Below are 24,288 nucleotides of genomic sequence, written 5' to 3'. Positions count from 1 at the left end.
CTGAGAAAGAAGAAACGTCTCTGTCTCATGCTCCAGAGGACCAGTGTAAGTTGCTATTAAATCAACCATGCTAGTTTATCATCTCCTAAGGCTACTCCGAGTTTCATTTAACGCTGAGAAAGCGAGAGAAACAGAGAGAGAGAGAGAGAGAGAGAGCTACACATCTGTATGTACCACTATACCCTACCCTATGTAATGCTGGTGCTGAAATGGTTTACTCTGTTAGCCTGAGGGGTTGGATAATTTATCTGTAGTCCATTTATCTGTTGATAGATGATGAAAATCAAATCCATTTACATGAGCAGTCATGTGAATTTATGAGTGATTTCCATTTCAAGCAATGTGGAAAAACATCATTATGTATCAGTCATTACACATCAGACTAATGCTCTTTACCAGCTTCAAAATGACAGACAGATCACTGAAGGGTCTTTCATTCCCATCATTCCAGCTGCAGTTTCTCTCTCCGTCTCCATTCTGGCTAATTTAGCATGAGAGATGAAGAAGTGATTCTGCCTCACACTCCAGAAGACTAGCGTAAGTTCCTATTAAATCTGCCATGTTAGGTTATCATCTCCAAAGGCAACCCTAGGACAGAATGGTAGGCTAGTTTCCTGAGACCTGACTTTATTTAGCCCAGAAACACAGCGCTAACTGCACACACACCAGCCAGCCATTGTGTTTTATCAATAAATTATGATTTAAATCAACACGAGTTGAATCACTGAAAAATACTAAATCACCTTATGGTACTCATACAGTAATGCCGCTCATACAATACTAAAATGTTAATGTTACTCATTCTGTACTCAAACATTAATGCTGCTCATATTGTACTCACGCAAAGTTACCCATAGAGTGCTTGTACAGTAATGCTATTCACTCAGTACTCATACAATAAAGGTACTCATACAGTACTCAAACATTAACATAACTCACAGTACTAATACAGCAATGTTACTCACACAATTGTACATTACAATATGTTGTACAATGTAAATTAACGTTGCACATACTGTAATGTTACAGTAATGTAACTGTGCTAAATAAAAGATAGCAACCACTTCTTCCTAGATAACACTAAAACACCCCATGGAGAGGTGCATATTTATCAATATTTTATTATGGATTAATTGATCAATTACTGATTATGAGGCCATATTATACAGAAAGAAGTAGTGCGTATGTTAGGTTATGGTTAACTTTATGAGTAGACTTTTGGTTGGGTTACAGTCAAGATCTAAAATAGACTTGTGTTTGGGTTATGGTTAACACCATCAGCAGACCTACGGTTCAGTTATGGTTAAGATCATGAACAGATGGTGACTGGAGTTTGATTAAGATCATGAGTGGATACCAGTGCCAACTGTGACCGTTAGCCCTGCAGGACAATGCACACTTGGTACTACCATTGCCCAGAGTGGGAGGGATTTAGCCAGCTGGAATGGCACCAGTGACTCCTGTTGTGTTTGGTTGGCAGTGATATGAATTTAATATAATATCTGAGAGACCAAATGTTTTTAAAATCTGAAAATCATTGTGTGTGAAATATCACAATGAGGAGTGGAGATTGTTTTTGCAACCTGAATGTTGCTGCTCTGGAACTCTTGAAACCCTTGAAACGTGCTGATTCCTGGAATCACTACAATACCCAGCAGCAGAGGGACAGTGAACTACACACAATCAGTAATCACTATACTACAATACCCAGCCACACATGGACAGTGACCTACACACAGTCAGTGATCACTATACTACAATACCCAATAGAACATGGACAGTGAATTTAAAATCATTGTAAAATCAGCAATCAATTCAGACACAAGAAACCAGGTGATGCCAGTTAACTGTGTAATAAAAATCTTTAATGGATCAATTAAGTGCTGAGTAACAATTAACAATGAAAACCCGGACTAAGGTTGGACATTCTAACTGTACATCATGGCTTTTCCACTAGTTTATGATTTCACCGATTATCTCAAGAGGGAACAAAAAAAAATATATATATATATATATACTGTATATATATATAACAATGCTGATTCAGTACAGTTACAGACATGGCAATGATAGTTCAAGTAGTCCAGATAATCTCAGATAAATAAATAAAGGCTTCAATAGATTCATGCATCCCTCCTGCTTCTCTCCTCGTGGTGTACAATAGTCAATCACAAAGCCCCTCACTACAACAATGTGTCTTTGTGGGGACACTCTGGGGACCTTGTGGGAACGTTACAGGGACGTTGCGGGGACGTCGTGGGGATGTTTGTAGGATGTCGTGAGCGGACTCTCAGGACAGTCCCACACTCAGGACGGGAGCGAGACAGAGCAGCAGGCTGTAGACAGGCAGGGCGGCGCTGGAGAGCAGGGCGGCGTCCTTCGATGCGTGGACTTTGCGGTTGAAGGTGTCGTGAATGTGCCGGAAGTTGTTGTACAGGGGAGCAGCGCGTTGGGCGCCTTCTTCCGAGTGGTACACCCCCGAGACAAACTGACTCAGCTGCACCAGCACCGAACACGAATTGTAGCACATCATTACATTTCACATTACACTGTAGCACATTTTCATTTGCAATCTGCAATACAACTCATGACCTGTTTCTACAGTTATAAATCATGTAACGAATACTTTACGAGAGTACTTATTAACTGTGAAACAGTTCATAAAAAGTATGAGATAAGTGACCAGGCTGTGAGATGCAAAACTGAAAATCTCACAGCCCATTCATTTCTTTTTTTTTTTTTACGTTTCAAAGTTAATAAGTACTGTATTAAAATATTCATTGCATGCCTTCATAACTTTCATCACACTGTTTTGAAGTATTAATTAAAGCATTCATTACACTCAATTAACACACACACACTCAATAAAAACACATGCATGCACGCACACACGCACACACACACTTTCTTCAGAAGATTGCCACACTCTTCTAAACTGGAAGGTTTTGACATGCCAAATAATTCATAACTACTGGGAAGAGTGCTTTGGAACACACACTCAATACACCCACAAAAGCAGTCTTCTCTGTAGTTAAGCAACATTTTGCATGTCAAAACCTTCCAGTTTAGAAGAGTGTGACAATTTTCTAAAGACGATTTTCTTTCTTTCCGTCTTTAGAAGATTGCCACAGTGTGAGTGTGTGTGTGTGCCTGTTTACTAAGTGTGTGTATTTATTTTGTGTGTGGGTGTATGTGTTCATACCTGTTTATAGGAGATGTAAATAGGGACTTCATACACGGTCCACTCAACAGCTGTGGAACATGGAGGAGTGGTGAGGCTGCCATGGTAACGGTAATACTGGCTCATGTTCTTCATGGGCAGAAGGCTGCTTAGCGGAAAGGGCGCGACTTGCGCAGTTTTCCCTGCAGAGGGGGGTGGGGTTAGCACACCAGCATTTCACCTGATTGGTTGAGGTATGCCAGGAGGAGATCAGTGTAAGGTACAGGCTCACCTTTATAGGCCACTGCAGGAACTAAATTGGAGAGGACACTGAAACTGTCACTTTCAGCCTCTGCCACCTGCAGGTCAGGTCAAGTATTACAATTACACATCACAAGGAAACACCAATTACATGACGTAAAGTAACACTCAGATGCACACATTCATGTTCTCTAACGCATACACACGCACACCATCATTCTCTCTCACACAAACTCTCCCTGTCAGTCCCTCACACACACACACACTTTCTCTCTCTCGTTCACACAAACACACGCGTACTCCCTCTCTCAGTAACGGCAGCGTACATCGATGAAGACTCCCAGCACGGCGATCCCTGTGGGGTCTTCCAGGGCCGCCGTGAAGTTGGGATAATACACAGTCTTCATGTTGACAATGTGCATCTGTGAACACAGAGGGCGCTCTGCTCATACCACTACGGACTCTGAAAAACTACCCACCGTGCTTATGAGTGTGCATGTGCAACATCCTAGTGCTATCGTCATAGGTCACAATTTCTCATTGCTTTCCTTTTCATGGTTTCCGAATAAAATTTAAGTAGTGGTAGTGGTGGTGGTGGTGGTAGTGATGGTGATGATGATGATAACACTGTTCATGAAGGTTGTGCGTGTGTACCTCCATGGGGTATCTCCTGCCATTGATGGTGTGCTCCGACCCGTTGGTGGAATTACTGCCCCAGTGGAAGTGCAGCTGCAGAGTGGTGTAATTTCCAGGCAGACCTCCACCTCTCACCTCCATCCCCAACTCCACCTGCAGCACAACTGCACCGGAGACACACTCATTCAGAATGCTGCGGCTCGTCTGGTCTTCAACCTCCCCAGACACTCCCACGTCACTCCCCTGCTCACTACCCTCCACCGGCTGCCTGTTATAGCTCGCATCAAATTTAAAACATTGGTCCTAGCATACCAGGCAGTCAAGGGATCAGCCCCAGCATACCTCCACAAGATATTCGAACCCTACATGTCAGCCAGATCCCTCCGTTCTGCTACCTCAGGACGCCTAGCACCTCCCCCTCTTCGCACCTGCACTTCCAGAACACGTCTCCTGTCTGTTCTGGCCCCACGATGGTAGAATGACCTCCCTGTTGAGGTCAGAACAGCTGAGACACTGACCCATTTCAAACGACGACTGAAGACTCACCTCTTCAGGCTGCACCTCTCCCCATCCCTCCCTACACCCCTGTAAATGACTGTAAGCTTAGGGTTGTAACTAGGCAGCTGTTTCGTAGGTGACTTAGGTGCATTAACTGTCTTAACTACTGCTTGTATTTTTTCCATAGACTGCGTTGTTGCCGTTCTCGTAGTTAGTGTTAATCAGTTTAACCTTCAGGGTCCAAGTTGAACTATGCGGTTGTTCCCTGCAGTTGGACCGGTACTTCTCTCTAGGGGTTTCGTCATACTTGTTCCTGGTTATGGTTATACACTTTGTTGTACGTCGCTCTGGATAAGAGCGTCTGCCAAATGCCTGTAATGTAATGTAATGTAATGTAACACCCACAGTGCCACTAAGCTGCTGCCCTCACCTCCACCTCCACCTCTAACTCCACCCCCAATCAATCAAATACCCCACCCAAAGTTTTGGTTTAGCAATACGAATATTCACTCAAAAAAATGCTCCAGGATAGGCTGGAAGGATTTTTTTCTCGAGTTTAGACGTGCTCACCAGTGTGGCCGTTGTTCTTCAGGGTCCACTCCCCCGGCTGCACCGCGTCGAAGCCCTTCAGCTGCAGCGCTCCCAGGGACATGTTCCGGCTCATCTGCTGGTCCAGGTTGATCGGGGAGTGATGCTGGTCGATGATGGGGTGGCAGGAAGGAAATTTGTTTCCCCAGGAATACGGGTCTAACATGGAGATAGGGTAGGCATACTAATGAAGCAGCATTACATATTAATGAGTGTATGTGCATATTAATCACATGAGTATTACATATTGATGAGTGTATGCGCATATTAATCACATGAGTATTACATAATAATAATAATAATAATAATACATTTTATTATATATAGCGCTTTTCATAGTCTCAAAGACACTTTAGAATACATGAATACATACAATGAATCATTCAATGCAGAAAATAAGTGTATGCGCATATTAATCACATGAGTATTACATATGATGAGTGTGTGCGCATATTAATAAAAGGTTCCACATAATATAAAGAATTGAATACATATAAATCAGCAAAAAATAAATATTAGTGTGAGTGTAAAGAAGTGTAAAGAAGGAGACTAAATATTTATAGTAATAAACTGGGGGTTAAAAGATTAATTGCAGTGTCCTGACTTGACATTGTATGTGTTGGCTTCACAGGTTCAGTTTCTAAATTAAACTAGCGGAAAAGGAATGAATTTAGAGCATTTTGTTGAAAGCATGTGACAGCGAATTACTTTGTAGAGACTAGAACTAAAAATTTTTGTGGGTTGGAATAGAGAAGGAGGCAAACACTCAAAGCCAAAACAGAATACATTTTTTTCTTTTTCTTTTTTGAGGGGGGCGCTAAAAAATTAAAAATGACCAGAGCAAAATTAAAAGTTCTGTATTTGTCGTTTTATTTAACTAAATAAAACTAGATAAAGTAGGCCATTCACATGAAGCACAAAAAATTGTGTCTGTATGCTAAAACCCAGAAATTATATGGTTTGCGATACTACTACTAATAATAATTACTACTGTAATTATAATAATTATAATAGTATACTTACTGCAGTATTCTTCATCGTAACAGAAGTCGGCTGAAAGTAGAACATATTTAGTAAGAGCAAGAGCAAATAACTGCAGTCTATGGCATTATGTCCTGCTTTCGTTGTGCTCATTGATTTTAGCATTGTCATTATAATAGAGAATAATGTGCACGTTTACATAAAAATAGGCTTTGCTTCAGAATCGTGACAGATGCTAGGTAAAGTTCGCTATAGTTCGAAATATATTATTTACGTTGGAAGAGAGACATAGGCTATGTAAATATGTATACTGATGTTAAGAACTGTCCAACAGGATGAAAGGGGTTAAAATAAAATTACTCACCCGCATATGAATTTGCAATGAACGCCGTGAAATAAAGCACAGTTTCCAAAATATTCATGGCCGTCTCTCAGTCTGTTAAAGTGTCAGTTAGTTATTGTGTCAGTGTCAAAACCAACGAGACGATGTAAATTGCTATCGTGGCTCTGTGTATGGGATGATGATGGTAGATTGAATTCTTTCTGGAGTTGTCCACCTGGTCGAGCCGGGAGTTGAGCAGTTAGGCTAGTCGCATTGTCCGCCAGGGACTGTGACTGAAATGAATACCACGACAGAAGAGACCTTTGCTAAGTGCGGGGGTGACGCCTGTTTAAGCCTTAAATATTTGCGCTGCTATGATCATATGAGCCGTATCCTTCCCCTGATACATATTCAACAGGTTACAGTGGCAGGATTATCCGAACTGGAACCGCTGAATGTCTCCAAGTTCACGGGACAGCACAGTTAATTTCAGATGAAACATTTGAAAAAAATTTGGCATGGTGGTGCGAAGGACAGTGAAGATGCTCCGAGTGCGACATCAGAATTATAAGTAGGCTGAAGTTAATCTTATGCTTCTAAATATTTTCGATTTCAACTAACACTGGAGAATCGCATGTTCGTTAATAAATAATCTTTAACATGTGAAATAAAATTTAAAACAAAATTTTAAAAAACCAAGCAGAAAAACTAGAAAACTTTCCTTTCACAGGCACAGTGAAACGTATTTTATTATTATTATTATTATTATTATTATTATTATTATTATTTTCTCAAGCAAAAATGATACTAATGTGATAAGAGAATAAATCCAGCACACAAACTCAGCTGAAAGAACAGCCAGCTGTGGGGTGCAGGGTGTGTGGGGGCACCGCAGTGGTAGGCCTATAGTGACTACATACAAACCGCTAATTATTTTTAGGCTCAGCGGAAATATATGTGGCAGGTAGGAGAGGCAGGTCATAATGTGGCAGGTAGAAGAGTCAGGTCATAATGTGGCAGGTAGGAGAGGCAGGTCATAATGTGGCAGGTAGAAGAGTCAGGTCATAATGTGGCAGGTAGGAGAGTCAGGTCATAATGTGACAGGTAGAGAGCAGGTAATGGCAGTAGAAGAGTCAGGTCATAATGTGGCAGGTAGGAGAGTCAGGTCATAATGTGACAGGTAGGAGAGTCAGGTCATAATGTGGCAGGTAGGAGAGTCAGGTCATAATGTGGCAGGTAGGAGAGTCAGGTCATAATGTGACAGGTAGGAGAGTCAGGTCATAATGTGACAGGTAGGAGAGGCAGGTCATAATGTGGCAGGTAGAAGAGTCAGGTCATAATGTGGCAGGTAGGAGAGTCAGGTCATAATGTGGCAGGTAGGAGAGTCAGGTCATAATGTGGCAGGTAGAAGAGTCAGGTCATAATGTGGCAGGTAGGAGAGTCAGGTCATAATGTGGTAGGTAGGAGAGTCAGGTCATAATGTGACAGGTAGGAGAGTCAGGTCATAATGTGGTAGGTAGGAGAGTCAGGTCATGTGACAGGCAGGAGAGTCAGGTCATAATGTGGTAGGTAGGAGAGTCAGGTCATAATGTGGCAGGTAGGAGAGTCAGGTCATGTGACAGGCAGGAGAGTCAGGTGTGTTCAACAACAGAAACATATCTAATGAGTGCCTAAAGTGTGAGAAACATATGAGCTAGGGGAGTGGAGGGGCGTTCTCAATAAGGTATATCCATTTAAGGATTAGTGCCGTTCTCCTGCGAGGGGGGCAGATCAGCCCATTCAGACACCAGGAGAGGTGAGCTCAGTGTGTAATTAATTGTTTTAATTATTCAGTTAAGTGCCAAGTAATAAAGCAGACTTGTACAACCAGCTCCTCGACGTGTCACTTAACACCGCGGCTGGAGACAGCGTCAGGCCCGCAATCTAGGCCCGCTGCTCGGTATCAGTAACGTGGAGGAGGTACCGCTACCCTCCCCATAAATGACCCCATCCTTTACAGCGAAGTCTTACACCATTCAGCTCTGCTGCTGACGTAATGCTGCTTGACTAATATTTCGCGAAGAAATTCCATTAATTCGTGATCTAAGCATTGAGGAACTGGTGTGAGCTGCAGGGCCAGGGGCCAAACACTTTTACATCCAGCGTTTGATGGGCTTTCAGAGACAGGCTAACGTGCTAACCCCCAGCATCAAGCCGTGTGCGTGTGTGTGATACGTTCATGCTGACTCAGGTCGTCTGGAGTCACTGAACCAGGCTATTTGAAGGGGTTAACACTGCATTACATTACAGGCATGTAACAACTTTTTACACAGCATTTAGATTGCATCCATTTATACAGCTGGATATATACTGAAGCAATGGAGGTTAAGTACCTTGCTCAAGGGTACAACGACAGTGTCCAACCTGGGTCTATATGTTAAAAACTTGCAGGCTCCTCTCGTTCTGTGCGGCCTGTTGGAAATAAAACACGGGAATTGAACCTGCAACCTTCAGGTTACAAGACCATCTCCTTACCCATTATACTATCAGTTCTTTAGTGTCAGTTCTTTAGGGGCAGGTTTGGGTCTAGGACACCAGTACCTGTGAAACTGTATTTGGCCTATATGTTTAAACGTTTCCAGCTCCTCCCGGACTGTGTGGCCAGTTGGACGTAAAAATTGTCACTGGCTCGTCTGTGGCTGGCACTGTGTGTGGGCTATAGGGTGTAAAATTGTCATTGTGTAAGTGTACAAGAACTTCAGCTGCAGTGGTTCTTGCATGCAGTAATGAGTAAGAGAAAGGGGGGAAAGAGTGACGGAGAGAGAGAGAGAGAGAGAGAGAGAGAGAGAGGGGCTGAGCAGCACTGCAGGAGAGGGAGTCTGCTCGAACCCCAAGGTCGAGCTACACTGAGCTGTCATTCTCCAGCATTGGACAACACCAAATGCTCTTCTTTCAGGGATTCCCCTTATGACACCAATGCAGCTTTAAAACAGTGAGCACCTTCACAGCGATAGCGCGTTCACTAGCTCTTCAAGCCTAGTCACAGAGGGTGACTCAGCAATATGTCCTGTGCATGTGCTGTAGCCAGAGCTCGCACAAAGCATTAATCCTTTATCAACATCCATCTTTTATGCACGGGGCCAGGTTACACCCTTTGGGGAAAACCCACTGGTGAGATCTGAAGGGACTACCAGAATAGAAAATCTCACAGAGGGGGGTTTGGGTAATTTCAGAAACATGATCAATAACAGCCCCCCCCCCCCCACCTTGTGTGGTATTATGCAACTTAGCCCGGCTCTGGGATTAGTCTCGCTTCACACCCGTATGAAAGGGGGGGGGGGAAGCTAGTTTCGGTCGGACATTTCCAATGGTTATCGCCGTGATCTTTTTCCGCTGGGGAAAGGAAGTTCCCCTTTCGCGGGATTTAGGGGCTCTGGTTTCCCCGCACCGCGTCACTCTGCCGGTCTCCTGACCCGGCCGGGTTCCCCGCACCTCGCTCACGTCCCGGTTAACATTTGGGACGGCTGGCAGAGGGATTTCCAGGTATAGTCAAAATATCAGGTTTTGGCAGGGTTCCGAGGGTTAGTTCCCCCAGGCCCCCCCCCACACCCCTGGAGAAAAAAAAGATGTGGGTGACTGCTTATAATTAACAGTGCAAAACTACTGTTATTTATTTTTGTTTAAATTTAAAAGGATATTGAGAAAAATAAAATAGGAGGCTTTGGACAGGGCGTTCTTTTTACTGTTTATTAATGAGGTCTCACCTTTTTTTTAAAAAAAAGCTAAAATGTCACAGTTTGTTTAAAGGCCAGAGTTCCACTTTATCTTCCTTTATTGCTTAACGCCACAAACTACTAGACGGCAGCGATTCAGGAAGTATCTATGCTCCAAATCTGCTTGCTCATAGAAATACAAAGCCCTGGGGTAATGGGATCTACTGGGCTCTAAATTAGACAAAGAGCATAAGAGAGAGTTTACCCAGGGGTCCTCAACTCTGGAGGCCTGGGGGGTATTTCACTGAGTGAGCTAACTCAGTAAACCAGGTTTATTTCACTTAGCCAGGCTTGCATCCCTGCTAATTCAGTTTCATGAAGCATGCTTAATATGATCCATGCTATGTTACCCTGGTAACTAAGACTGGGAAACTAACCTGGTCCTGGTCAGGCTAACTGTAGTTAATCAAAGATTTCAAACTGGTTCGTTGTTTCGTTAAAATTACCATGGCTAGAAAGCAGTTAGTTCAGTATTATACTTCGTTGGCCCCGAAACTGTCTTGCATTTAACTTCATATCATGAGTGACAATTTCAAATGTGCTTCTGCACTGATAATAAATAAATCATAAAAGAATTTAAAAAAAGGGAAATTAATCAAAATCTGAAAAAAGACAACAGGTTCTGTAACGTAATGGTAAAGGTAAGACTACCTGTTATCATTAGAAAAGAGCTTGAATAGAATAGAGGCAAAAATTATTTTCGATTCCACCTTGGTACAGGCAAAGCAGACTATCCATCCATAAAGATTTCACAGCATAGGCCTACATACCTGTCGAACATCTTACATTTATACCCCCCAAAATATCACCTTGTTTCAAAATGGAACCTTGCAAAATAGGCCAAATATATGTGTTCATATTGGCATTGAAGAATCAGTCTTTTCTGATTTGAGTGCATGTGTAGTCCCCTGGGATTTAACCCACAGCCTTTGCATCGTTAGCATGATGCTCTACCATCTGAGCCACAGGACTACAAATCTTTTCATATTTAATGTTGTGGCTTTTAGACCTCTAGGCCTGGGCAACTACCTGTTATTTGCAGTTCTTTGCATGCTCTGAACTAGGCCTTGAAAGTCTTAATAACTTCCTAATTTTAATAGCAATTTGCCTATCAAGGCAATTAGGATACAATCTGTCTCCACTGAACACTGGTTCACTAGTAGTTTAGATCACGGTAAAGTATTTCATATTGGGATATAAAAACAGTCTTCGGCCATCGTTCATGCGCTTGAAGAAATGTAGCTAAAATGTCAGACGGCATAAACGTCAGGGCTGGTTAAGTAATTAAGGCCAGAAGTTGGCATGAAAAGCAGAAACAGATACGACCCTCATTGCCCGTCTCCGATCCTAATCATCTCGCAGTAAATAAGAATGAAGAACAAAGCCACTTCATGATTAAACAATTATCTATGAGCTCACAGGACAAAGTGAGACTGGTTCAAAAGCGGAAAGACTGTCTTGGGACTGATTGGGAATCCCCCCTCCTGTTAAGATTGAAATGTCAGGTTAATTCAAGACAGGCCATTTCAAATAAGCCTGGATTTTCAAAAAGGTCACTTCATGAAATACCCCCCACCCCCCACCCTTATCTTCAGGGCCCATTGGTTTTTGTTTTCAGCTTAAAATCAGCAACCAGTTCAAACAAGAAACCAGGGCGAGTGGGCGAATTAACTGTGTAATGAAATGCTTTCATTGACCAGTCAAGTGCTGAGTAACAATGAAAACACCCCCGGACCAGGACCAGGTTGTGGGGACCCGAATTAGTCAAAACAGAGTCATGCAAACAGAGGCAGAGCCGGGGTCAGACAGGGGTGACTTCACAGGAACGGTTAAAGAGAGAGATGATGATGCAGAAAAACAAGAAGGAATAGTGCAACATGACGGGAAGCTCAAGAGCGTGGACAGCGCTGGGGGGAAGTGACAACGAGCCTCGAGCTGAACAAGCCATAAGAGGAAGAACAGGAGACACTGACACGGTGCAGTTTTCGAAAGGCCCCGTCTGCCGAAAACGAGCCAAAAATAAACAAAGCGACAGAGGAGGGCGAAATCCAGATCACAAAAAAACACTCACAATGTCGCTCATTCTTTCTGCACCGAAACTTGGGTTGACTGATCCGTCTAAATTCTGGCTTTTAACATTTATATCCCATAATAACCCACAATTAAGAGATCTGAGATCGAATTACAGATTGAGCCAGTTATCCTTGATGTAAAGCCCTGATCTCTACACTAGGGTGGACCCACGTCAAATGAGATCTACCCTGCAGGTGAGACTGTTCAATTGGACCTAACGTAATTATAGTCAGGAGCGGTTTATCTAGCTCATGATTGTGCATGGTCTTCGCCATGAAGCCCTATTTGGAGAAAACTTGGCTACAGACCTCCTACTGAACCACGAGTTCACACTGCAGATCATGACTACTTCCAAAAGCAGAACTAAAGCAATAAATTTGGGCGAACCCCACCCTTCAATGGAAAGCAGTCACTTCCAGTTCAGCCGTTCCTTCCTTCATGTTGCTTTATTTGGCGTAAATTACACGTACAGGTCCTTCGCAAGAAAACCTCAATACCTGTCCCCAGAAAGAATTTTAACGAAATAATTAAAATAACAGGAAAAGAAAAAAAAAAAAAGAAAAAAACAATCAATAAAACTAAAATAAATTCACAAGGACTTGAAGACAACAACAACAAAAAAATCCATACTCATTCTACATAATCCGACTACAATATTTTAAAACAGCACGGCGCCCGTTAATTCACAAATGAAAGGAAAACGTTTTCTGAAGTTTCAGTTTGGGGAGAGTCTGCCGACAGCAGGACAGTCTTTATGCTAATGTGATTTTTTAAAAAAAACGAAAAAAAAAACATTCTCTCCACATGCCCGAATCATAAAACATGCATGTAAGGAATCCATCTGGAAACGAACAATACCTGTAAACCCGTACACACCTACAGGTATATACACACCCACAGGTATATGCACACACACACGCATTCGCGCGCAGGTAGCAGTCGTTGATGTAGGGGAAAACATTGCTGTGCACACCTTGAGCGGAATGAGCCGAACACGAAGGCGTCGTTGGTAGCGGTAGAGAACATCAGCTCTGTGTTCCTGTGTCCCGCGGGGCCATGAATGCACAGCCATTTACTTTAGCATCGCCTCGCACCAGCCACTGACTGTGTACAGCTACACGTTTCATTTGAGCGCCGTAAATAGTTTATTTTATTACTACGCGAGCGCGTGGATTTTCTACACAAGATTGTCAATGTGGGGGGGGGGGGGGGATCACAAATAAAAAAACAGTTGAACGGAAGCAATCCCAGAGGGAGGAGGGCCAGAGAAGGTGCCGTGTTGGCTTTGACCCGGCGCTGAGGCCAGCTTCTACAGAGCAACACATTTTACCCGCTTATCCCACTCAGGACTGAACTTCACCGGTCCGCTCACAGGACACAGCTCTTCTGCAGACCTATGACCTCTGACCTTTGACCCCAGAGGCTGGACATGCAGAGTGCTCATTAGTGTCACAAAATCAAGTTTTCTGTCTTGCAGGAGTTAATGAGCTAGAAATGATAGTATTCAGACTCCCACTGACCACAACTAACGCTGCAGTGCTTAGTCTCACACTGCTACCCTGAGCACATTAACTCTGCAGTGTTCAGTCTCACACTGTACACAGAGTGCATTAACTCTGCAGTGTTCAGTCTCACACTGCTACCCTGAGCACATAAACTCTGCAGTGTTCAGTCTCACACTGTACACAGAGTGCATTAACTCAATGGTGTTCAGTCTGACAGCAGTACAGCAGCAGAAGTTAATGGTGTGGTGTTCCTTTCTTGATTATATACTCATTTTAAAAATACAAACACATAATTGTAAAATTCTCTAATTGGTAATGCACCACAGATGACCTGCAGAGAATTAGCAGTTTTCCATAAGTGTGCATTTGTGTGTGTGTGTGAGTCTATGTATGTACATGTAAGAGTGGGTACATATACATACATATATACACACACATTTATACACACACACACACACACACACACAGATGTTATGGCAAAGACTAATAAAATCTACTTGACATCTCACACAAGACATTTTAAGAGAAATAACGATGCTCCTCTTCCATGATGCCTGAACACCTACGTTACAGAAGTCCCCACCCCTACGCACACATGCATGCACGCTCTCTGATTCTCTCACACACACATACACACACGAGTTTGAGCTCCGCACACCTTGGCAAATGAGTCCATATGAAAGCCAGACTCTGACCCCTGACCCTTGACCAATGGTACGTTAGCCATATGAGCACAGTCAGCGAAAGTGGATTCGGTAAAGCCTGCGTTTGAGCCACTGTGTTGGAACGCTGAGATGGGGACAGAACTGAGTGTAACGGAGCGACGCGTCGGAAGAGCTAAAGTCCAAACCGCGGCGGGTAAAATCCGTTTCAGGTCTTTGTTCTGTTTTTTATTCTTTTATTTTTTGAAAGAAACTTAAATGTAAAATCCTCCGCAGACCCGTCTTAGTGTCCAGCGATGGGAGCAGAGTTGTGCTGTCGATCGAACCCGAGTCGCCCTGCACACCGCCCTACACCGCCGTGCTGAGCGTGCCGTTGCCGGGGCGGTCTGTCGCCGCGGCGCCCGCGGCGTCGCCATCGGTGGGCGTGTCCGGCCCCACCAGCAGGGTGCTGCTGTCGATGGAGTCCTCGCGCTGCTGCGAGGGGCGGTGCTCCCCGGGGGCGGGGCCGGAGGCGGGGACTTCCTGCTGGGGCTCCCCGGGCTCCGCCTCCGGCTGGCTGCCATTGGGCGGCGGAGGAACGTCCCGCCCTGAGGGGGGAGAAACGCGACAGGATTATGCGTGCGCGCCCAAGAGTTTGTGTGTGTGTGTGTGTGTGTGCGTGCGTGCGTGCAGTACAAGTTGTGTGGTAGACCGTACCGAGCTGCAGGTAGAGGGCGCTGTTGGGGTTGATTGATGCCTCGTAGGGGGGTGGGGGGATGTCTGGGTATTTGTAGTAGGGCGGGGGGGGCTCCTGGAAATGAAATGCACCCCCCTCCCCGTCGTCAGAGAGGTGCAGTGGGGTCAGGCCTGTCCCAAACGCATCCGGTGCGTAATCGAACCCAGGAACTCTACGTCCCAGGTTAAAATGATGCACTGGGGGGAGGGGGGGAGGAGAGAGAGGAAGTTAAAGGAGAATTGTATCCTGTAATGAAAGGTCCTTACTGTGGTTAGTACATATCTGCAAGAAAAATGTACTTGTAATAGTTTGAAAAGAAATATTTTGTTTTAAAAGTAAAGACATTTGTCTGCAACATCCCATTCACCTGAATGAAACTACAGTCTCCCATATCAAATGCATTTCTTTCTCACTAGCCCGTAACACAAAAACCATTCACTGCATTCTGGGAAAATGACGGATTTGGGGAAAAAAATAATAGGAGACTCTCCATCTTCTGTTGATATCATCATTGCAATGTACACTGCTGGTGCGTCAATGTGTGGAAGGGTCACAGGTCATAAATCAGTGTCAGTGAAATGCAGTGGGGTCGTAGGTCAGTCTCAGTGAAATGCAGTGGGGTCATAGGTCAGGGTCAGTGAAATGCAGTGGGGTCATAGGTCAGTCTCAGTGAAATTCAGTGGGGTCACAGGTCAGTCTCAGTGAAATGTGGTGGGGTCACAGGTCAGTCTCAGTGAAATGTGGTGGGGTCAGAGGTCAGTCTCAGTGAAATGCGGTGGGGTCATAGGTCAGTCTCAGTGAAATGCAGTGGGGTCATAGGTCAGTGTCAGTGAAATGCGGTGGGGTCATAGGTCAGTGTCAGTGAAATGTGGTGGGGTCAGGGGTCATATGTCAGTGTCAGTGAGGGGCGGGCGTACGGTTGCCTCCGATGAGCGTCTCAATGCGTTCCCTCCGGCGCTGCCGCAGACGATGCACCATGAAGAGCAGGAGGGAGAGGATGAGGAAGGAGGAGATGCAGCTGACGATCAATCGCATCCCACTCGCCATGGAGTCAAACAGACTGCTCCCATCTGCAGGAGGAAAGAGCACAGATATCAGCACTGACAGAGAGAAAGTAACACAGATATCAGCACTGAGAGAGAGAAAGTAACACAGATATCAGCACCACTGAGTAAGAGGAAGTACCACAGATAACAGCAATAAGAGAGACAGTATGACACATCAGCACTGAGAACAGAAGAACCATAGATATCACAGGTAATTACTACAGCTGACATGAAGAATAAACCCTCTAAAATCAGATTCAGATCACTGTGCCATGCCAGTGATAAAGTTGGCAGCTTTGATGAGGTAAATTGATTAAACGTTCATAGAAAGCCACTTCCAGTGCAGGAGAAAACACACACAGACAAACAGCACCACCTGGTGACAGAGATAAACACTGACACTGAGACTTATATTACAGTCCAATGATAGCGTACAAGCCTTTCTATCACATCTCCACCCTAATTAACTAGGCCTGAAACACACGTCTGTACTGCCCACACACACACACACACACACACACACACATTTACATTAACATCGGGTACATTAACCCAGAGCCGCGTGCTGTGGATGACGCGAGCAGGCAGGCAGGTTGTGGTGCTGGGGTCGGGGGTCAGGGGTCGGAGGTCGTACCGGGGTCCAGGCAGGTGAACTTGCAGCACTGCTTGGGGTCCTTGCGGAAGTGCTGGCAGCCCTGGGGCCGCTCGCAGAGCGCCGCCACGCACATCTCCGGCTCGCCCGCGTGACACGTGCAGCTCAGGCACGGGTCGTCCCCCTTGGGCGTGAAGTAGAAGCCCTCGCTCACCACGTTGTCCTTGATGTCCACGCACGTCTGCCCTGCAACGCGCACGCACAGGATACGCCCATATAAACACACATGCGCACACACACACACACACACACACACACACACACAGACACATACACATACACACACACAGGCACACGCACAGACACACACATACACATACACATAGACACATACGCAGAGACAGAGACACACACACACACACACACACATACAGACACATACGCACAGACACACACACACACATACAGACACATACGCACAGACACACACACACACACACACATACATACACATACAGACACATACGCACAGACACACACATACACACACACACATACAGACACATACGCACAGACACACGCACACAGGACACACACAGATACACACGTTATCCTCAACGCCCTGAAACACAGCAAATGATAAGCTGAGCAGCCAGTGGAATGTAGAGGGCAGCGTTGGGTATGAGTGGAGGGGGAGTCGGTGACAGCAAGGGGGTGTTTATAGGTGGAGTGCGCTCATTGGTGGAGGTTAGTGAAGCCGACAGGTGATTGGTGGAGGCGGAGGCGGTGACAGCAGGGGGGTGTTAACAGGTGGAATATGCTCGTTAGTGGATGTCAGTGAAGGCGACAGGTGATTGGTGGAGGTCAGTGAAGGCGACAGGTGATTGGTGGAGGTCAGTGAAGGCGACAGGTGATTGGTGGAGGTCAGTGAAGGCAACAGGTGATTGGCGGAAGGGCGGTACGCACGGCGCTTGCACAGGAAGGGGAACTTCTTGTAGCAGTTGTCGGCGTGCCAGCTGTGCAGACCGCGCTCGTTCATGCTGCCCATGTGGAAGCGCTGCAGCTGGGCACAGAACACGCTGTCCTGGCTGGGCGTGGCCGCCCCCTCCCCGAACCGCGTCAGCCCCTCCGGGGGCAGGAACACCTGCATGGAGCCTGCGCGCCCCCCAGCCGGAAAAATAAGAGAATGCAGCGTTACTACGGGGACCCGGCACCCCTCCCACAAAAACACATCATTACCATGGTAACCCTGCAACCTACCCCTAAATACATCAAAGTACACAGGCAGAATGCGTATCCTGGGAAAAGAGCTGATTGGTTGAGACCAGTGTACACTAGAGTACCATACCTGACGCGCTGCATAGCTGTGTTTACCTATGAAAGGAAGAGGCTGTGTGCACTGTGGAACAATGCCATCCCCAACACTCACCTTTATTTGCCACCTCCCAGCGGCCCTCCAGCGTGTGGTTCTGACTGCTGATCACATACTGGTACCCGACCCAGAACCTGCAGCACAGCCAAACACACAGTCACAAACCTGCAGCACAGCCAATCAGTCACAAACCTGCAGCACAGCCAAACACAGTCACAAACCTGCAGAACAGCCAAACACACAGTCACAAACCCGCAGCACAGCCAAACACAGTCACAAACCTGCAGCACAGCCAAACAGTCACAAACCCGCAGCACAGCCAATCAGTCACAAACCTGCAGCACAGCCAAACACAGTCACAAACCTGCAGCACAGCCAAACACACAGTCACAAACCTGCAGCACAGCCAATCACAGTCACAAACCTGCAGCACAGCCAATCAGTCACAAACCTGCAGCACAGCCAAACACACAGTCACAAACCTGCAGCACGGCCAATCAGTCAAAAACCCACAGCACAGCTAAACACACAGTCACAAACCTACAGCACAGCCAATCACAGTCACAAACCTACAGCACAGCCAAACAGTCACAAATCTGCAGCACAGCCAATCACACTGTCAAAACCAAAGTATAGCCAGTCACACAGCTGCAGGATAGTCTTCCAGGCATTTGCTTCAGAAACCGCACAGGTGTGCAGCTACCCTGCAGGCACGACTCACTTGCATTGGTCCTTTCTCTCACACACGTTGTCGTCGAAGTCCACCTGGATCTTGAGGATGAACTGCAGCTCTTCGTTTGTAACGAAGGTGGCCAGGGATCCGTTGACCTTCTGACAGGTGTCCACCGCCTGCCAGTAGTTCTCGTTCCGCAGGTACACCTTATAGCAGCTAGCCGTCTTCTCATAGTGATGCCAGGCGTTGGGGCATTTTTCTGGGAACAGAAAGAGAGGGCGAAGTTAAAGTCTCACTTCCTCTAAAACAGGAAGTGACTGCAGCCACATCAATTAACACTTAATTGTCTTGTTAAGAGAAATTGAGCACGTCCACTTTAAATGAAATCTTTAATCTCTGCATGTTATATCAGTCAAGCAGCTTGCAAAAAATATTCCAGTGAGTGGGACAACAAGCGACAAAGATTTTCCCTGTGAATTAATCCAAGAGCAGCCAAAGTCTGCCCTGTGGGGGGTTCTAAATCAGCACAGCCCCAATAAAAACCAGCTAAACATTAGTACTTCCTCAGTCCACAGTCCAATCACACCACCCACAGTCACCTACCCCCAACCCCTCACCTACGCACACACACATAGTCACTAACCCCCAACCTTTACTGACACACTTACACCACACTTAGTCACCAACCCCCAGTTTACACAACACTTACACAAGCCTTACACTCACCAACCCCACTGAACACTGTTGTCACTCAGGATCATTTGCACAGTTACAGTGGCCCCAAAAGGTATTTGGACACAGAAGCCATGCTTAAAAATGTATGAATTTTATTGAATTACATAACAAAATATCAAACCAAATAACATTTATGTTAAAGATAGATGCCTTAAGCATCTTGGTTTAAAATTTTGTCATCTAATTCAATGAAATCCATACATTTTCAAGCGTTTAAGTGTCCAAATACTTTTTGGGGCCACTGTATTTGATAGGAAATACACAGCAAAGCTCGTATAGTCACTGCACGCAGAGGGGAATGGCTTCAGGGTAAGTGAAGGGAAAGTTGCCTTACTGTTGAAACGCATGGGCTGGGCCACACCCATCACCTCCTCCAATTGGTCAAACCCGTTACCATAGCGATACCTTTCTTCCTTCAGAGCTGTGTGAAGAGAGAAGAGACAGGGAGTTAACGCTGGAGCGTGGGTGTGAGTGGTTTTTTTCATAAATATCTAGTTCAGAACACAACAGACAAACAATTCCATCCACAGAGCTACAGAGGAGCCGGTCTGTTAAAGCCAGGCCTGCAGAAGAGTGGGGGGGACGGGGGGTACAGTGTACAGAGTGGGGGTGCAGGGTTACAGAGTGGGGGTGCAGGGGTACCGAGTGGGGGTGCAGGGGTACAGAGCACGGGTACCAAGTGGGGGTGCAGGGGTACAGAGCAGGGGTACCGAGTGGGTGTGCAGGGGTACAGAGCAGGGGTACCGAGTGGGGGTGCAGGGGTACAGAGCAGGGGTACCGAGTGGGGGTGCAGGGGTACAGAGCAGGGGTACCGAGTGGGGGTGCAGGGGTATAGAGCAGGGGTACAGAGTGGGGGTACAGGGTATAGAGCAGGGGCACAGCGGCACTCACGGGGACAGTCCCTCTCATCGCTCTTGTCCTCACAGGCGGCCCAGCCGTCGCACTGCCAGGCCTGGGGAATGCACTGCACCTTCCCACTGTGGCAGGAGAACTGCCCCGTCCCGCAGCGCAGCTCTGAAACACAGGGGGCGCCACACACACAACACACCACAGTCACACTCTTTATCAGGGCTGCCCAACCCTCTTTCTGGAGGTCCACCGTCCCTCAAGTTTTCACTCCAACCCTAACAAATCACACCTCATTTCAACAGCTACAGATCTTGTTGAGCTGCTAACTAGTTGATTCAGGTGCGCCAGATTAGGGTTGAAACGAATACCTACAGGACTGTAGATCTCCAGGAACAGGGTTGGGCAGTAGTGCTCTATAAAGATCCATAGAAGATCAGCTGCTGAAATGTCTCATGTAATGGGGGAGGATCCAGTAGGCCAGAGGTTGCAGACCAGAGGTCTGGCTGGAGCGTATAGGGCCTGATGATCATCTTTTGAACATATAACGGAATGGCCCGTTTAGCTGCCCGATAAGCTAATGCCAAGGAGCTACACTACCTCTCAGACTCATGGACACTCTTTTCATTCTACCCCGACCGCCAGGAAGACTGCACAACACACACACCCTTCTGTTTGGGTCAGTTAAGAGGGGCTAGAATTATTCACACCGTCTTTAAAATGCAGTTCAGCGTGGTAGAACATGCCCCCTGCTGGTGAACAGCGAGTCACACAGCGAGGCCCATTTTCCACTGCGCTCTCATGCAGCACCCAATCAACTCAACTGTGACAAGACCTCCTGAAAGGCTGCCAGCACATTTATGGAGCTCACCTTCCAACCAGCACAAGATTCTACCTCTATTGCTCAAATCACCCTCTGAAGGACATGGATAACTGGGAATACAGTGGTGCAGTCCAATTCATAAGACACACAAATCTTCCCACGTGGCCAGAGATTTGATTCCCGGGCATGGTCCTTTCTATACTGCCAAATGTTACCGAAGCTACTGCTCTAAACGAGTAATAGAGGGGGTGGGCGGGGCTTGATGTCATTCACTTCACTTACGGTCAGCTGAAAAGATGGCCAGTTTAGAAAAGAGTGCCGTGTGGAATGATTAGAGATATCCTACACCGAGCGGTTAGAAAAAAAAAGATAACTCAGTAATTTCCCTTTTCAGACAGCAACTAGTTGACAGTCAGAAATGTGTGTTGTTCACAGCCCTAGTCTGAAAATGAATAAAAATACATAAGGAAGGTCTGGTGAGAAATACATAAGGAATTCGGTCCTCCTTATGCAAAAAAAAGAAAATGCATATATAATTAACTGAAGAAGTAAATTTTTTTCTATATTCCATTCGAGGAATTTTGACCCAGAGATGGATGTTACGCAGTGTGCCTGTGACGCATATCACACAAAAGCACACACTTCGTCTCAGTTCCAGGACACAGACTCACCTGATAGTCCTGCCAAAGCCAGACGTGAACCTGCAAGAAGAACACACACACACACACCGCAGGTGAGCTCGTAGTGTCCTCTTCTGCACCGGGATTTGAACCTACAACCCTCTGCTTGCACACTTTCATCACTAACAGCTGTATCCTCAAACGGGGACTGTTTTACGGAGACCTCACTCCAGAGAAAGGGCGCGACAGAATGTATCGGATTCATTAGGCCACGCCCACCGCGGAGAAACACCACTAATTCCACACGAATTGTGGAGTTATATATAAATTATTATTACTATTATTCGCTATATAGGGAAGTTTAATGAATAACACGTTTGAGAGATGAAAAGTATTGCACATCAAAAGCGAAACTGCCCTTTTTTCGAATAAAGGTCAATGTATAGGAGTACATTAATTTCATATCATACACAAAGACCGACTCAGTGACATCTGCGGCTTCGTTCTCTCCTAAAAGAGAACGAGAACGGTGGCCTCTAGTAGGCGACACCTGTCAGGCTAATCTCAATCCGGTGTGCTGTGCAAGGCCACATTCTGAATCAACAACACGCCCCTCACATTCCTTATTTTACAGTTCGGAAATCAGATTAGCTTTATTTAAGTTTTGCGGAGGTTTCTATGTCTTTGTTGTCATTCCTCAATCAAAATTTAGCTTGCCCGGCAACTACGACTTTACGAATCGCTTTGGTAAAAGAGCGTCTGTCAAATTAAAAAATAATAAAAAATCTGGTATTCGTCTTGCAAAGCATTTCGTTAGCAACATTGTGTGGCTACAAGCATGATATGCGGTCACACCTCTACTAAGGAGTGATCAAGACTGACAACTCAAAATGGAAAAAATGTATTCATTTTCTGATCTCAAAAAGTTGGGGCTCTGTACACGGAGGAATAGTTCTCTTGCAGTCAGGTCGCTGCTCGGATTAGCATGATCCTTTCTTTCTCGTCGTTGTTTTCTGTGGATTTGCGACCGTCGTCTGGTGCAAACGCTAATCTCAACTCACCCGCACTAATCTCATTTCAAGTGTTGCTGGGTTGTGCACGGACAACCGTCCCAGTTGCAGTTAATAAACCTGGGTCTGATGATGACCTCAACTCAAACATCGTTGCAAACGGCCCGGGGCGGTCTGGTCATTGTCGCACGCTCGTTATCTAACTTTCAATAACGATGAGATACGACACACCGACAACCGTAACCCAATTTGTTTGAGGTTGGACAACCAAACGGGATAACGTTAACCAACGTACATCTGACGGCTAGTTAGACTAGCTACTGGTTGAAATCACTGAAACATTGAGTTACATAGGTAACGTTAGTCGACGTTATAGACTACATCCAGAGGCCTGCTAGACACGATAGCGAACATATTAGCTAGCTAGCTAACGCCAGTTAGCTAGTGGACGCTGCTACCTACACTCGATAATTGCGTTATATTTGCAAACCAGCTACACAAAGCAGGGGGATAACGTCACATAATATCGTTGTGCAATGACATGCAATTTGCAAAACATATTCAAAAATCTGAGGTCGGATGTGCATAGCTTATGTAAATACGTGACGCTAGCTTGCAGACTGTGTCTAAATCGTTCTTCGACAGCCAGCAAGAAAGTGCCCCAATGCCCATACGCATAGATCTCCCACCGGCTAGATTTAGCTAGCTAGGCTAACGTTACATTATTATAGCACCGGCTAGACTAGCGGGTGTCAAACCCGCGACTCATAACACAGAGCAGTAGTAGGCAATAGTCATAATTCTAGAGCTGATACCTAGTTAGCCAGTTAACGATCCGGGTACAGACATTCATACAACAAACAGCAACAACGGGCCATTATTTTACCTGTCTGTGGCGGGTCTGTGAGGGTCAGGGCGAAAAGGGATAGGAGAAGAGCGAAACTGCTGCGGTTCGCCTTCAGCAACATTTATCCTCCATTCATCTTAGCTGCTCTACACAGAAATCAGATAAGCCAACCCTTTCTCCGTGGCCTGGAGTCACTACCGGGGACTGGGACTCCGTTTACTAAATAGGACAGTTACTGGAGGTTATCATAGAAACTGAATCTGGCGTTACATTGCCGATCTAAAAAAGGTCCACTCATAGGCTACTTCCATATTCCAGACTTGCAAATAAAACAAGATGGCTTCCTCCTCCCATCGCAACAATTCCAAACACGCCACTGAGCCAATCAGTTTGCAGATGAGGGGCGGGGTTTGTCCAGGTTATTGTGTTACATTGCTGGCTACATTAATGACAGACTGTGAAGCGTGTGAACAGCGCCGGGGGATAATTGTACTATTTCAGAAATGATTGTCAAAGTTCTGCAACGCAATTCACGACACAGAACCATTGGGGACCTACATATCTACAAGAT

General features: G+C 45.7%; 2 protein-coding genes across 2 annotated transcripts; both read right to left on the bottom strand.

Moving 5' to 3' along the window:
• Positions 1-1,843: 1,843 nt before the first annotated feature.
• Positions 1,844-6,849, bottom strand: car15 (carbonic anhydrase 15). Its single transcript, XM_064307949.1, has 8 exons — positions 6,489-6,849; positions 6,167-6,196; positions 5,126-5,302; positions 4,076-4,221; positions 3,748-3,843; positions 3,453-3,519; positions 3,203-3,363; positions 1,844-2,497 (listed from the first exon to the last, which is right to left on the bottom strand). Exons 1-8 carry the CDS (start codon positions 6,544-6,546, stop codon positions 2,291-2,293), a joined length of 942 nt encoding a protein of 313 aa, XP_064164019.1. The 5' UTR covers positions 6,547-6,849; the 3' UTR covers positions 1,844-2,290.
• A 5,849-nt stretch (positions 6,850-12,698) lies between these two features.
• LOC135239346 (integral membrane protein DGCR2/IDD-like) lies at positions 12,699-24,073 on the bottom strand. Its single transcript, XM_064307947.1, has 11 exons — positions 23,757-24,073; positions 21,912-21,941; positions 20,463-20,585; positions 19,906-19,992; positions 18,885-19,095; positions 18,221-18,297; positions 17,758-17,946; positions 16,834-17,037; positions 16,071-16,223; positions 15,135-15,350; positions 12,699-15,025 (listed from the first exon to the last, which is right to left on the bottom strand). The coding sequence occupies exons 1-11, from the start codon at positions 23,836-23,838 to the stop codon at positions 14,787-14,789; spliced, it is 1,611 nt and encodes a 536-aa protein (XP_064164017.1). The 5' UTR covers positions 23,839-24,073; the 3' UTR covers positions 12,699-14,786.
• Between the last annotated feature and the right edge of the window lie 215 nt (positions 24,074-24,288).

The sequence above is a fragment of the Anguilla rostrata genome, chromosome 14 (genome assembly GCF_018555375.3).
Source record: "Anguilla rostrata isolate EN2019 chromosome 14, ASM1855537v3, whole genome shotgun sequence".
NCBI lineage: Eukaryota > Metazoa > Chordata > Actinopteri > Anguilliformes > Anguillidae > Anguilla > Anguilla rostrata.
Note: the sequence above shows the minus strand (reverse complement) of the source record. Positions and strands in the feature narration are given on the sequence as shown.